General features: G+C 45.4%; 1 protein-coding gene across 1 annotated transcript; it reads left to right on the forward strand.

Annotated features, from left to right (window-relative positions):
- Nucleotides 1–609: 609 nt before the first annotated feature.
- Nucleotides 610–12,624, forward strand: LOC123086136 (uncharacterized; the record flags this gene model as incomplete). Its single annotated transcript, XM_044507844.1, is given in 7 exon segments — nt 610–853; nt 2,214–2,285; nt 3,019–3,083; nt 11,368–11,524; nt 11,768–11,848; nt 11,923–12,012; nt 12,186–12,624. Coding segments are annotated over 7 exon segments (816 nt in total). The 3' UTR covers nt 12,315–12,624.
- Between the last annotated feature and the right edge of the window lie 575 nt (nt 12,625–13,199).

Below are 13,199 nucleotides of genomic sequence, written 5' to 3' on the forward strand. Positions count from 1 at the left end.
CGGTGCGAAATCTGCGGCTGCACCGGGGGACCGGTGGCGATTCGGCGTGTGGGGCATCTCTCCCCCCTCACCTGCTACGGCGGTTGATTTAGTGGTTGTAGTTGTGGATGTGTGGGTTGGGGGCTGGTGGAAGCCGGCGACTTCTCCTGCTGGCAGACGAGCCGTCCGCTGCGAATGTCCCCCTCTCTTGGCGGGGGCTCCGGTTCGCTCGCGCCTTCACCTTCCTTCTTTTTGCAGTCCATCGGAAATCGGATTGCTTTCCACCACCGCGTCGAATTGTGTGGCGTGCGTGGACTTGGTAGTCAGGGCCTGGATTTGGTAGACAGAGTTAGGTGAGAATGCTACAGTATAGACGCCGGCCAGAGATAGTGTTTACATGGTGCTCTCTAGTTGCCTGATTTTGAGTATACCCGTTGATTTTTAAGGGGGATTTCTGTACCATTCGCATCTTGTTTTCTCCATTTTTAGGCACTGATCACCCCCGCTGCACCCTATATTGGTCACTGTTATCTGCTCCGTCACTTCAATACATGCCTTATGGCCTGCAACTGTGTCTTTGCTAGGATCTGAATGTCTTACGATTGTTGTGATCATTTGTTACAGGAGTTTGATTTGTTGAGGGGAGTTTTGGATGGGGGACCATGTGGTGGTGAATGTGGACGGTTTGGCGAACACCAAGGATGATGGCTTTGCTGAGAAGCTATCTGAGGCTGTGTCGGTGGTTGTTGTTGATATGGCGGAGGATGGTGGCGAGGATGAGCCACTCATCCAGGCTGCAGAGTGCCGCATATGCCAGGAAGAGGACAGCATCAAGAATCTCGAGAAACCATGTACGTGCAACGGCAGTCTGAAGGTTTGGGTCCTCTCCAATCTTATTCTCAAATATCGCATATGATTCTCATGTTCCTGGAAGGCTAAAACTACTGCTAGGCGTTTTGTTGTTTGTGCACTGCACATGTGGTGGGGGTCCTCAGTTTTTGTGTTTTATTTCAGCATGCGTCAGCCATTTCCTTTGACATGTGGTATAGTTTATAAGTATGCTTCGATATGTTTCAAATTTAGTAGGCAGTAGCCGATTGTGTGTATATTTAGGATAGTATCATGTTTGTATCATCTTTTTCTTCCGTATGGCAGCAATAGTTTAGTGGAAGGATCCACCTTTAAAGGACACTAAATGGAAAAATGCTATGTATCAAAAGTTTTGACTCATCATATAATTATGTCCAGTTGGGCCATGTCATTTATGTTCCTCTAAGGAGCGCCTGTGTGTGTCTAACTTATTTTCTCGGATATTCATGCCATGGTCAAGTTGGATGACCTGCCATCTATTTCTTAACAAAAGAAACTGACTTTGACCTTGTATGGAGAAACTTACATGACAGTGAAGTTTATAATGTCGCCGAGCTTTGAACAAAGAAGCTTTAAAATCCGTTTTACATCATTAAGGGACTAGCTATGTTCATCTTCTGTACTGCATGTAGAGTAAAAAGAGAAGAACAATGCAAATCTTGTCTTGCCACTATGTCGTTCCAATGCTACCTTGGCGCTAACTTCCCAAGCAGCATGCAACAATGAGATATATGATAGTTTTGCTGGCCAAAATTCGTACAATCTACACCAAGAATAAAGCATGGTTGTTTCACTTAAATTATTTTAAGTCTTAATGCTGCATATCTTCTTCTAGTGGGAGCGTTAAAGGCTACTGAAATCATCTGGCTTGGCCTCAATAATACCTACAACCTAGTGCATCTTTGTTAGTTCTCATGATCTGTCAGATCATTCACATATTTGCAGCATCGAGTTGTGTGGTTGATTTTGCATCCACATGTTTCATTGTTTCACATCATTGCCTCACCAGTAATTTAACCCTGTGTTTTCTGGTTCAGTTTATTTGAAAAATGTATAACTGATTATATGGGACTCATTTATAAAGTTCAATCTTTTTAGATCTATTGTAATGATTATTTGACATTGGAACTGGTGATCCTACATCTTTATCTTTTGTGTTGCTTATGTATGTCAACTGAATCCCATTACATGAATCGTGTATGCATGTTGTCCTATTGTGCTTGCGGTGCCGCACATCATATATGTAAAACTTACCTTGAGCTATCTATATTCTACTTTCATCCTTGTAAATCATATAAATGTTTGTATGTTTGATCTATCAAATTATGTAGTATCTTGTTGATAGTTATATTTCTCATGTACAGTATGCTCATAGAGCGTGTGTGCAACGCTGGTGCAATGAGAAAGGAGACATTACATGTGAAATTTGCCATGAGGTTAGTATTTTTCTCAGTTCACACCAACTGTACACATTTCATCTTTGTATTGATCCAAATTTTGAATAGTATGTTAATCTACATACAATCCAGAATGGCAACCCCAGTTTTTCTGCTTCAATTTTTTCCGTGTGTTGTGACCTGTTGACTTCATGCGTCACAGTAGTTCCACCAGAATTTCCCTGCAACACCACTTAGCATTTCATGTTGTGTGCCTTATGTTATGCTCACATGAAAGCCTCACTCCATGGAGCTTTATGCCTTTATGTGCCACCACCTAGAAATGCTGTCTCATTTGCTCATGCACCATGAGTATGTGCAGCTGCTGTATTGTCTACCTGGAGGAATTACTGCCATGAATGATTGTTGTCTGGAGGGGTGAAGTTATTTTTTCTTCTTCTTTTTACTTAAGTTCGATGAGGTGGACATGCAATAAAAAAAAGATCTGCTGGGGGTACTTAACTGCTTCATTTCTAGTTTTCTCATAGTGTACGTATGTTGTTCTTCCAGATCATCTTTAATTCTGTATTTCCTAAATTTTGCCGGTAATTACCATGGTAGATAATAAAAAAATCATTAAGAGAACGAGAAATCCGATGCTGTTTTCATGGATTCAAATGTTCCAGATATGGTTATATTCTGGTAGAATACAAGTTGATTTGTCCAGTGTGCACTTTTATGGTGCCCTTGCTATCCCTGTTTACTAATTTGAAGCTCTGACGGTACCCTGCAGCAATATAAGCCTGGGTACACAGCACCACCACGTGTTCAACCAGATGAGACCAGCATAGATATAAGGCAAGTTTATTTTCAGATACTGCCTTTTGTTCAGTTAGCCAGTTGGCGGTTTCATTCTATTTTATTATACTAGTAATCGTGTATGTGCAATGCGCGTATTAATTAATGCACAAAAACCTTATTATGGCTGGTGCTAGTAGTTTTCACTTTCTCCGTAGCATAAAACCCATCTTTACAAAGATTAAACCAAAAGATTTTGTTCAGTGGAATTGTGGTATCAAATACAATTAAAACTAACATAACTCAGCAGTCTGGGGAAGTCCGTCAAACAACGATAGCATTTGAAGTGTTTCTAGTTGCATACAGAAGGATGTCCATCGTCTCAGAAAAATCATGCATCATGTATGGTCTTAGTCTATCTAGCGGAATCGACAGCAAGCGCCTGCAAAAAAGGGCACATCCTGCTGTACCAATCATGCATTGTGGGAGACATGGGCATGGTGCAAACACGCGGCGATGTCCTCCCAAGCAGCTTGAAGCAAACGGCTAACCCCTGCCTGATGACCCTGAACCCTGCAACAGGAAATGAAATTATTTTAGAACCGGTAATTCCAATCATGCATTGTGGAAGACATGGGCATGGCGCAAACACAAGGCGATGTCCTCCCAAGCAGCTTGAAGCAAACGGCTAACCCCTGCCTGATGACCCTGAACCCTGCAACAGGAAATGAAATTATTTTAGAACCGGTAATTAGCAATATTTTGTAGAAAAACCGAAATTAACCCAACCGGATGGATTGTATTTTCTTATGCAGAAGATAGGGATGCTTTTTCTAATAACTACTGCTACATAGATCAGCCTAATGCCTAGAAGGGAATTGCATTAAGATTCCCAAGGAGAAGGCAACCTATATAGTCCAACAAATTGGTTCAACAACTCGACATAATTGTACTCCCTCGGTCCTGAAAAGGTTGTGTTAGATTTGTCTAGATACGGATGTATCTAGAAACGTTTTAGTGTTAGATACATCCGTATCTAGAAAAAGACAAGTAATTTGGGATGGAGGTAATAGATGTCAAGTCATGTGAGTTTACTACAGACAAATAACTAGTTTTGTTGGTTGTGGGTTGAGTTCAAAGTTCAAAGTACAGAGCCTTGCTCTGGGAAATTCTCAGGTAAATTTATGACATATTTGGATTACAACAAGTAGCATTGTACCAAAAGAATTGTGCATACATGTGAGTAAAATAGAAGGCCATGTTTTTGCTAGTCAATCCCTAATCGGGCTAGGAAAAGAGTTACTCCTTCCGATCTAAATTAATTGACGCTCCTTTAGTACAACTTTACTTTGTACTAAAGTTGTACGAAAGGAACGTCGAGGGAGTACATACAAAAAAGGCGAATGTGTAACCGAATCCCACTTGTTGTGCTCCAACGGAAACATGGAGCTTTGGAGCACATATATAGTTTGGTAGTACTCCACCATTTACATGAAACCTGTAATTTCAAATGTCATTCATCAAATATTTGATTATTCATTTAACTCTAATAAAGTCCCGTTTTGTGCTATTTCTTTCCCCATGTTTTCCACCTGTTTTTTTGGCAATAGGTGTTCGTGCCGGCTACACACGCTGATCGACCATCTCGATCACATGCAGAGCAACAACCTCGCCACATTGTCACACAACCTTTTTTCTTAGTCTACATATCCTACCTGAGCATGCGTAATGAAAAGAGGGGTGCTGCATCATCTTGTGTGATTCTAAACTGTATGAAAATTAATTACCTTCACACAGATCAATCAAGTGAATTGTACATCTACAATAAAATTCACAGTACTATTGGATATATAAACAAAGCACTACCCATGAAATTAAGAACATGACAAATTAAATAAATATTCATTGTGCCCACCATGTTTCCACGTTGATGCAATTTTGAAAGGATATATCGACCGTCCTAGATCTCACACATGACAAAGCATTACTCGAGATCATCACGAACACTGCTCTTGGTTGTGCCTTTGATACTCTACTAGCATGAATATGCAATCAGAAGAAATATATACCAACTTGTCTGCTAGCATAGGATCTCATATGTTTACAAATAGTAATATGATAATTGTTAGTTATTTATATTTAGCCATGTACCCTTTATATTTTCTCCATTCTATAAGGGGCCTTTTGCATATTGTATCACACCTGTACATGTATATATACCGGCCTATGGCCACCTGGAAATACAAGTTGCATGCTTCCTAACATGTTATTAGAGCCCTAGGTATTTTTATTCGCACGCACAACTCGTGCTGATCCCCTCTCGCGTCTTCGACTCCTCTTGGCCGATGCTGCTCGCGCTGCCGCCCTTCTCCTTGGGCTAGTGGTTGCTGTCTTCTTCCGCACTGGTCCATGCTTCATCAATGAGCCACCTCTTCGATCCAGTTGTCAAGGTTGCCGCCGCCTGGTCAAACAACCTCCTTGCCAGATCACTTGCCCTGGTCGCTACCCGCCGTGCAACCCTATTTGATCTGCTTGTCCTGAAGGCTGCTTTGGTCAACGCCTTGAAAGCCGCATTTGTAGTTGCCTGATTCGCCCGACCTGGTCGCTGCAGGTCCGACCAGCTGGATCTAGCCGGTACATCCAGTGCCGTGGGCTACGGTTGCACGTGCTCGCGTGATCTGCCTGCATCGGTTCAGCTCCTTCCACCGTTTGGCGGACTTCCTCTTTGTTGCATCGGGTGTGCGCTCTGCTGTCCTGGAACAGAGCCGGTTCCTGAGTAGTTGATTTCAGTTGTAAAGAAAAGGAAAGAAAAACGGGCACAATGTCTTCATCCCCTCTTCCTTGTTGCTATCCCTCGTTGCCCGGTGTTTTTTTATGATACTACCTACACCTAGTTTGTTGCCTTTTATGTGCATTCTTATGTGTGGCATTTGTCTCTGGGGCTTTCCAGCGAGGTCCCCTGTCCATCGTGCCCGTCTTAGAATGGTGTGGCTGAGCGTAAGCATCGTCATCTTCTTAAGACAGCTCGTGCATTGATGATTGCCACCTCTCTTCTGCCTCAACTTTGGGCTGAGGCTGTTTCCACTTCTACCTATCTCATCTATATTCAACCGTCTGCTGCTCTGCAGGGTGCATTCCTTTCGAGCGTCTTTTTTATCGTTCTCCTGATTATTCAAAGCTTTGTTTCTGTTTGCTATGTTCTTCCCGCCTCCCGTGAACGCACCAAACTGACCGCTCAGTCTATCGAGTGTCTTCTTAGGATACAATGATGAGCATAAGGGCTATCGTTGTTGGATCCTGTCGGTCGTCGGATGCGTATTTCTCGGGATGTGACTTTTAATGAGCCTCACCCCTTCTACCCACGTCCATCTTCCTCGACTTTCTCAGTGGAGGATATCTCCTTCCTCACTCTTCCCGACACCTATCACTCCGGTTGAGCCCTTGTTTACCCTTCTCACTACTACTCAGATTGCTGCAGATTCGACGACGCCATCTCCTATGGTTTCCTTACCTCGGCGCCGACTCTACTAAACTAGCGCTCTGCTCCTAACCCTACCCACTCCCGTGCGGCGGCGCCGCGCCGCACTGGAGCGCCCCCGCCGGGCGTCTCCCGGTCACTCGAGCGCATCCCCTCTCCCCGCCGTCGCCGTCGCCAGGGCGTCGCAGGCAAAGCCTGTGTGCCGCAGTGGCGGCGGCGGCGTTTCACCTCGGCCAACGATTTGGTCAGGACGGCGGCGGTCCGCGATGGCCGGATCTACAGGAGTGGTGCAGGGCGGCGGCGGCGTTCGACGACGGATCTAGCGGCGGCGGCTTGGGCACCCGATCTGGGTCCAGATGGGCTTCGGGCGGGCCACACTTGCTGATGTCGTGTACTATCCCGTCAACGGCTTGCTGCCCTTGGGATCGACCCGCATCACGAGGACGTCGGGGGCTCCGGCCCTGGGCGTGGCGGTGGTGGCCGCCTCCTTCGCCGGAGATGGTCAGCCTGAGGCTGGGTGGTCGGATCTTCAGATCCGTCATCTAGTCCCGTCTGTGATTTGGGAAGATAGAGTTGCCGGTGAAAACCGAGCCGATGGCGTTTTGCGACGTTACCTTGATGAAGGCATCGTCGTGTAACTTCTGTCGGGGAAACCCTAAGATCTGGTCATCTGGATCGGACGATGGCGGTATTGCGGTGTCGTTACTCTCTTGGGAGCGAGCATCGTTTGTGGAGCAGCGCTGGAAGACAGAGGCAGGAGGTGGAGCGGCTAAGTCTTGCACGGAGCTTCGGTGGAGATGTCAAGTCATGCTTGGTCGGCAGGTGCTACGCACGATAGATCTTCCAGAGTTTTCGCGTCTGGATGAATGCGTGCAGGGTGGTGGCGCCGTTGGGCGCCATGGTGGCGTCGACGGATGTCTGGACTGGCAAGGATGGTGCGGATCTCTATCCTAAAGATGGGTCAGCGGTCCGAGGATGATGGCGGCTTCTGGCTTCTAAAACGTGTGCATGTGATGCGCGCTTTAGGTCTGCTGCACCGGCTGTTGGTCCCGATACATTATGTGGATGGATCGGCGACGACACCTGTTTTAGATATGAGGGGTGAGAGCACTCCACATTATGAGTTTTGTAGGTGTGAGTGGTGGCTTCGGATGGCTTGATGTATTTTCTTGTCAGACCTTTGTGAAATAATTAATAAAGATGGTTGTATGCATCGATTGATGCAGAGGCCGGGGGTTTAACCTCCTTTTCCAAAAAAAAATCACACGATTCTGCATCTTCATCCCCAGTGGCTTCCCCGCCTCCATCACCGAGTCTATTGTGGTGATTCATCCTCGTATTCTTCCATCTTTTCCTCACTATTATACTCGCCATCCGCATGTTGTGGATGAGTCTACTGATGCGCAATCTACTTTTGATGTGCCATCTTCCTCGTCTCAGCCTACTTATGGCTTACGTGCTTGCCCGTTTCCGCCTGTTGATCGCCTTGGTTTTTCTAGTGCCGGCACTGCTGTTCTTGAGCCGACTTCTTATCATGATGCTCTTGTTCATCCTAAATGGCAACTTGTGATGGCAGAGGAGATTGCTGCTCTTGAGCGGACCGACACGTGGGATCTTGTCTCTCTTCCTCGTGTTCTCATCACTTGTAAGTGGGTCTACAAGGTTAAGACTCGCTCCAATGGTGCTAAAAAACTTGTCTTGTGGCTCGTTGTTTTCTGCAGGAGCATGGTCGTGATTACGATGAGTTTCGCTCATGTGGCCCATATGACCACTGTTTGCACACTTATTGTTGTGGCTTCTATTCATCATTGGTCTGTATCTTAGCTTGATGTTAAGAATGCCTTTCTTAATGGTGAGTTGCGTGCAGAGGTTTACATGTAACTGCCACCTGGGTATTCTGTTCCTGATGGCATGGTCTGCCGTCTTCGTTGCTCTCTAGATGGCCTTATAGCATCTCCAACAGACGCCCAAAAAAGCGGCATGCTAAAATAATTTTACAGCGCCATTTTAGTAATTTTAGCACGCCATGGCCGATTCAGTCCAGCAGACGCACAAAAATATAGCAGGTAGCGGACAGTGCGCAGCAGTCCAGCAGACACACTAAAAATTGAAGCGCCACAAATATATCTACAACAAACAGGTCCCTAACATTTATAAATAAATCCATCTGACCAAAACAAAAATGCAATTAGGTCCCCAATTGTTGGACCAAACTAGCTTGCAAATCATCTTCCGTCGGCCACCGCACGCGGGCTAGCTTGCTGTGATCTCGTTGGAATCGCAAACACGAGCTAGCTAGCTTCCCTTAATCGTTGGAGCAAGCTAGCTTGCAATCGATTGGAATCGCAAGCTCCGCATGCACCGCTTGCCTCCGGCCACCGCACGCGCTCCTGGCCGGCGAGCCCGAGGCGGCGAGCTGCAGGGAGGCGGCGAGAAGAAGGGCAACGGCAGCTCCCGGCCGGCACACGCTCCTGGCTGGCGAACTCGAGGTGGCGAGCTGTAGGGGAGGCGGCGAGCTGCAGCGGGCGAGGAGAAGGGCAGCGGCGGCTCCACCCTGTGCCGGGACGAGCAGAGGACGAGCACGCAGAGGAGTCGCCGCGGCCGGCAGCGACGAGCTATAGGAAATGGCTGCAGCGGCGAGCTCGAGGCGGGATGAGCAGAGGGAGCGGAGCAGTTGGTCTTCGCGCGTCATTGTCCAGCGCGCTGTACGCCGCGCACCAAATATCCCGCGCGCGATGCAGAAATTCCCAGCGCGCTGAATGGTTTTTACAGCGTCTGTTGGAGATGCTCCGCGCGCTAAATTAGCGGTTTTTTCAGCACGGGCTACTTTTAGCGCCTCTGTTGGAGATGCTCTTAAGCAAGTCCCTTGTGTTTGGTTTGAGCGTTTTGCCTCTGGTGACTGTCGCTGGTTTTTTGACGAGTGCTCATGATCCTGCACTGTTTGTCCACCTTTCTCCTCGTGGTTGGACTCTTCTTTTATATGTTGATGACATGATCATCACTGGGGAAGACCTAGTACATTGCCTTTGTTAAGGCATGTCTCAGTGAGCAGTTTCTTATGTCTGATCTTGGCTCTCTTCGCTACTTTCTTGGGATTGAGATGTCTTCAACCTCTGATGACTTTTTTATTTCCCAAGAAAAGTATACCCAGGATCTTGCTCGTGCTGCTCTTACTGATGAGCGCACTGCTGAGACTCCCATGGAGCTCAATGTTCACCTCCGTGCTTCTCATGGTGACCCCTTTGTCTAATCCGGCGCTTTATCGTCATCTTGTTGGTAGTCTTGTCGATTTAGCTGTCACTCGTCCGGGTATCTCCTATCCTGTTCATATTTTGAGTCAGTTTGTTTTTGCGCCTACTTTGGTTCACCAGTCACCCTTCTCATAGTCTGTTCTTTCCTCGCTCTAGTTCCTTACTACTTCAGATATCGGATGCTACATGGGCTAGTGATCCCTCGAATCACCGTTCACTTTCTGCTTATCGTGTTCTCCTTGGTGGTTCTCTGCAGTTTCCCATTCGAGTGCAGAGGCTGAGTTCCGAGCTATGGCTCCTTTGACAACAAAGGTTACTTGGTTACGCTGGTTACTTCAGTAGTTTGATGTGTCTGTCACTACACTGACTGCACTATTGTCGTACAAGTGCTATCAGTATTGTGCTCGGCCCTGTGAAGCATGAGCTCACCAAGCATATTGGTGTTGATGCTTCATTCAGGTTGTTGCTCTTCAGTATTTGCCTTCCGAGTTAGAGTTGGTGGATTTCTTTACGAAGGCCCAAGCTAGAGTACAACATGTCTTCTATCTCTCCAAACTCAGTGTTGTTGATCCACCATGAGTTTGAGGGGGGTTAGAGTCATATATATCTACCCGTGCACCCTTTGTATTTTCTCTTTTCTATAAGGGGCTTTCTTCATATTGTACTGTACTGTACATGTATATATACCGGCCTATGGCCACCTGGAAATACAAATTGCATATTTTCTAACAACATTGAGTACCCAATTGTGATATAGAGAACATATCAGAAGGTACATACATGTAGGACTTCGGTGTAGTTAACAAGTTAGAGATAGAAATTAAGTGTATTATTATCTAAGCTTTGCTTGCTAATCCAAGTAAAGATAAATAAAATGATTGTAACAGGGAGAAGGTTATCGGCTAAATTTCTAAGGGGCGTATGCCCCGTTATCAAAAATTGAAAATCATAGCAAATTGTTCACCCAAGTGCAAGTGCAAAAATATCCTGGAACAACTATGATCTGAATGCCACTTTGCTTTCCTTTCACTGACCTAAGGCACTTAGGCACCTAACTACCAATAAAGTTGTAAGAACAACAGAAAAATCGATACACATTTTCAAGAATATACATAACTAAAAGGTCGACCAAGTTTCTTCTGGAAATTCATGTATATAAAGGAGCAATAACTAAGCGTGTACCTACCAACATATATTACAAATACCTAATATGCATTCACTCTTTTAGTAGTACATCCCGAATCTGCACCCACTGGAAGTTTGCTATGTGCACAAACGTCGATCCGGTTGTAGCATGGGCCATGTTGTGTGAAGTAATGAATGAAACAATTGGTTGTAAAATAGGGTGTATGGAACAGACAGCTGCGCTGAGAGATTTCAAGAGGATACTGCTCTGCAATTCGGCAGTTATTGACTGAAGGTGGGCAGTGGGAGACATGCGTTCAGGAGTTACGTGCTAATTGCAATTAGCGGTAAACATTCGAGGATTTTGGGCTGTAGAATTTGTTGTATGGACGAACATGATAGATTTGGATCTCCGCCCTTCGTGCTTTTATAGGGGTAATAGATTCAAGTGCATTAGAAATTTGACTGAGTCAGGTCTATTGATTTGCAGTGGGGATTGGACCATTACAGGAGCTCCTCTGGATTTGCGTGACCCAAGAATTCTTGCTGTAGCAGCTGCACAGCGTCGTCTTCTTGAAGCAGAGTATGACGAATATGGTGGTACTGATGCTAATGGTGCTGCATTCTGCCGTTCTGCTGCACTCATTGTAAGTATTTACTATTTCCAGGTTCTATTGTCCAGCCTCCAACACTTCCTACTGTTCAGTGCTTTTAGATATCATCCATACCTACAGTTTGGTTTATGGATTGAGTAGTTGTTCTTTTAGTTGGTTACAAATAGTACAGAATCGAGTGCATCTTTCTGTTCCAGCCTGCTTCCTTGACAATCTTATCATATTTCTGGTATTTTCAAGAGAAGAATATCTGAAAATTGCTACTTTTTTTCCCAGCTAATGGCCCTGTTGCTTCTAAGACATGCATTGTCGATCTCGGACAATGAAGGAGATGATGACGCTTCTACCATGTTCTCTGTGAGTCACATGGTCTTGTTTCCTTTTTTCCCCTGTTAATCTCATTACATGAATTCTCAACCGATGTTTTGCAGCTTTTTCTTCTCCGAGCTGCTGGATTTCTGCTGCCATGCTATATAATGGCATGGATCTTCAGCATTTTGCATCGCCGGCGACAAAGGGAGGTATTTTTTTTATCCAATATCAATTGTGTCTCACCAATTTTTTTTTTTTTTTGCGAATATCTCTTGCCATTAGTTCATGTGAACCTTTTTGTTGAAACCATTACATGTATTAGTTTTTGTATCCTCTTAACCATTGAGAAGCACCTAACCTTTCAGTTTTTTTTAATTGGCAGGAAGCGGCCTCAATTGCCACGGCAGAGGTAGCATTCATCCTGCAATCAGCCCAGGGCCGTGCCCTTCAGTTTACCATCGCTCCAGACTCTCCAACCACCCCACAGCATGAGCCACAGCAGCAGCAATAGCTAAACGACCCAGTAGTTCCACAAGTACTGGCACAATGCGTGCTTGAAGATGTGGGTCTGGGTGCCTATTTTGTTGTTGGTGCTGGCTCATCAGGAATGCTAGGAAGCCTTCCTGTGGCCAGGTAAAAACCTCGTATGGTGTCAGAGTCTTATTTGTCTCGAGCAATGTGACTAAACCTGTGTGTCTGAATGTAATTTAAGCACTGATTTAATGTAAATTTAACATCTACCATTACTATTTTGGTGCAACCCGTGTCTTGTGCTCTAAGCGCAATGATTTAATGGGCAAGATATATTGCCATATGGGTAACCTGCTGGATGCTCAACTAGGAAGGTTCGTTTGAAATTGCAAGTCGTTAGTGCATCTAGGTGACCGACCGAACACACAGTACTCCCTCCATTCCACAATGTAGTGCTTCCTCTATCTACGTGCTTCAACTTTGACCGTAAATTTAACTACCAAGACCGATTGCGGCGGGAGCAAAAATTATATCAGTGAATTCGTATTCGAAAGAAGTTTTCAATTATATAATTTTTTCTTCCGCCGCAGTTGGTCTTGTTGGTTAAATTTACGGTCAAAGTTCAACCTCGGGAAGCGCGGGCGCACTATATTTTGGAGTGGAGGGAGTATTTTTTATACGCCACGCAAGTCTACTTCGCGGTAGCATCGCACGGCCAACACTATTGTAGACAGCTCATGTGTATTCCCTACTTTAGTGATCTGACAGCTCATATGTACTCCCTCTGTACAGAAATAAAAATAATATAAGAGCGTTTGGATAGTACGCTTTTATATTTCTTTATGGAGGGAGTACCGCAAGGGACTACCTTATTCTAATCTACTCATCGGTGCCTCCCAATCCCCCCTCTTTCCTACTTCAAGCC

This window comes from Triticum aestivum, chromosome 4A, assembly GCF_018294505.1.
Source record: "Triticum aestivum cultivar Chinese Spring chromosome 4A, IWGSC CS RefSeq v2.1, whole genome shotgun sequence".
NCBI lineage: Eukaryota > Viridiplantae > Streptophyta > Magnoliopsida > Poales > Poaceae > Triticum > Triticum aestivum.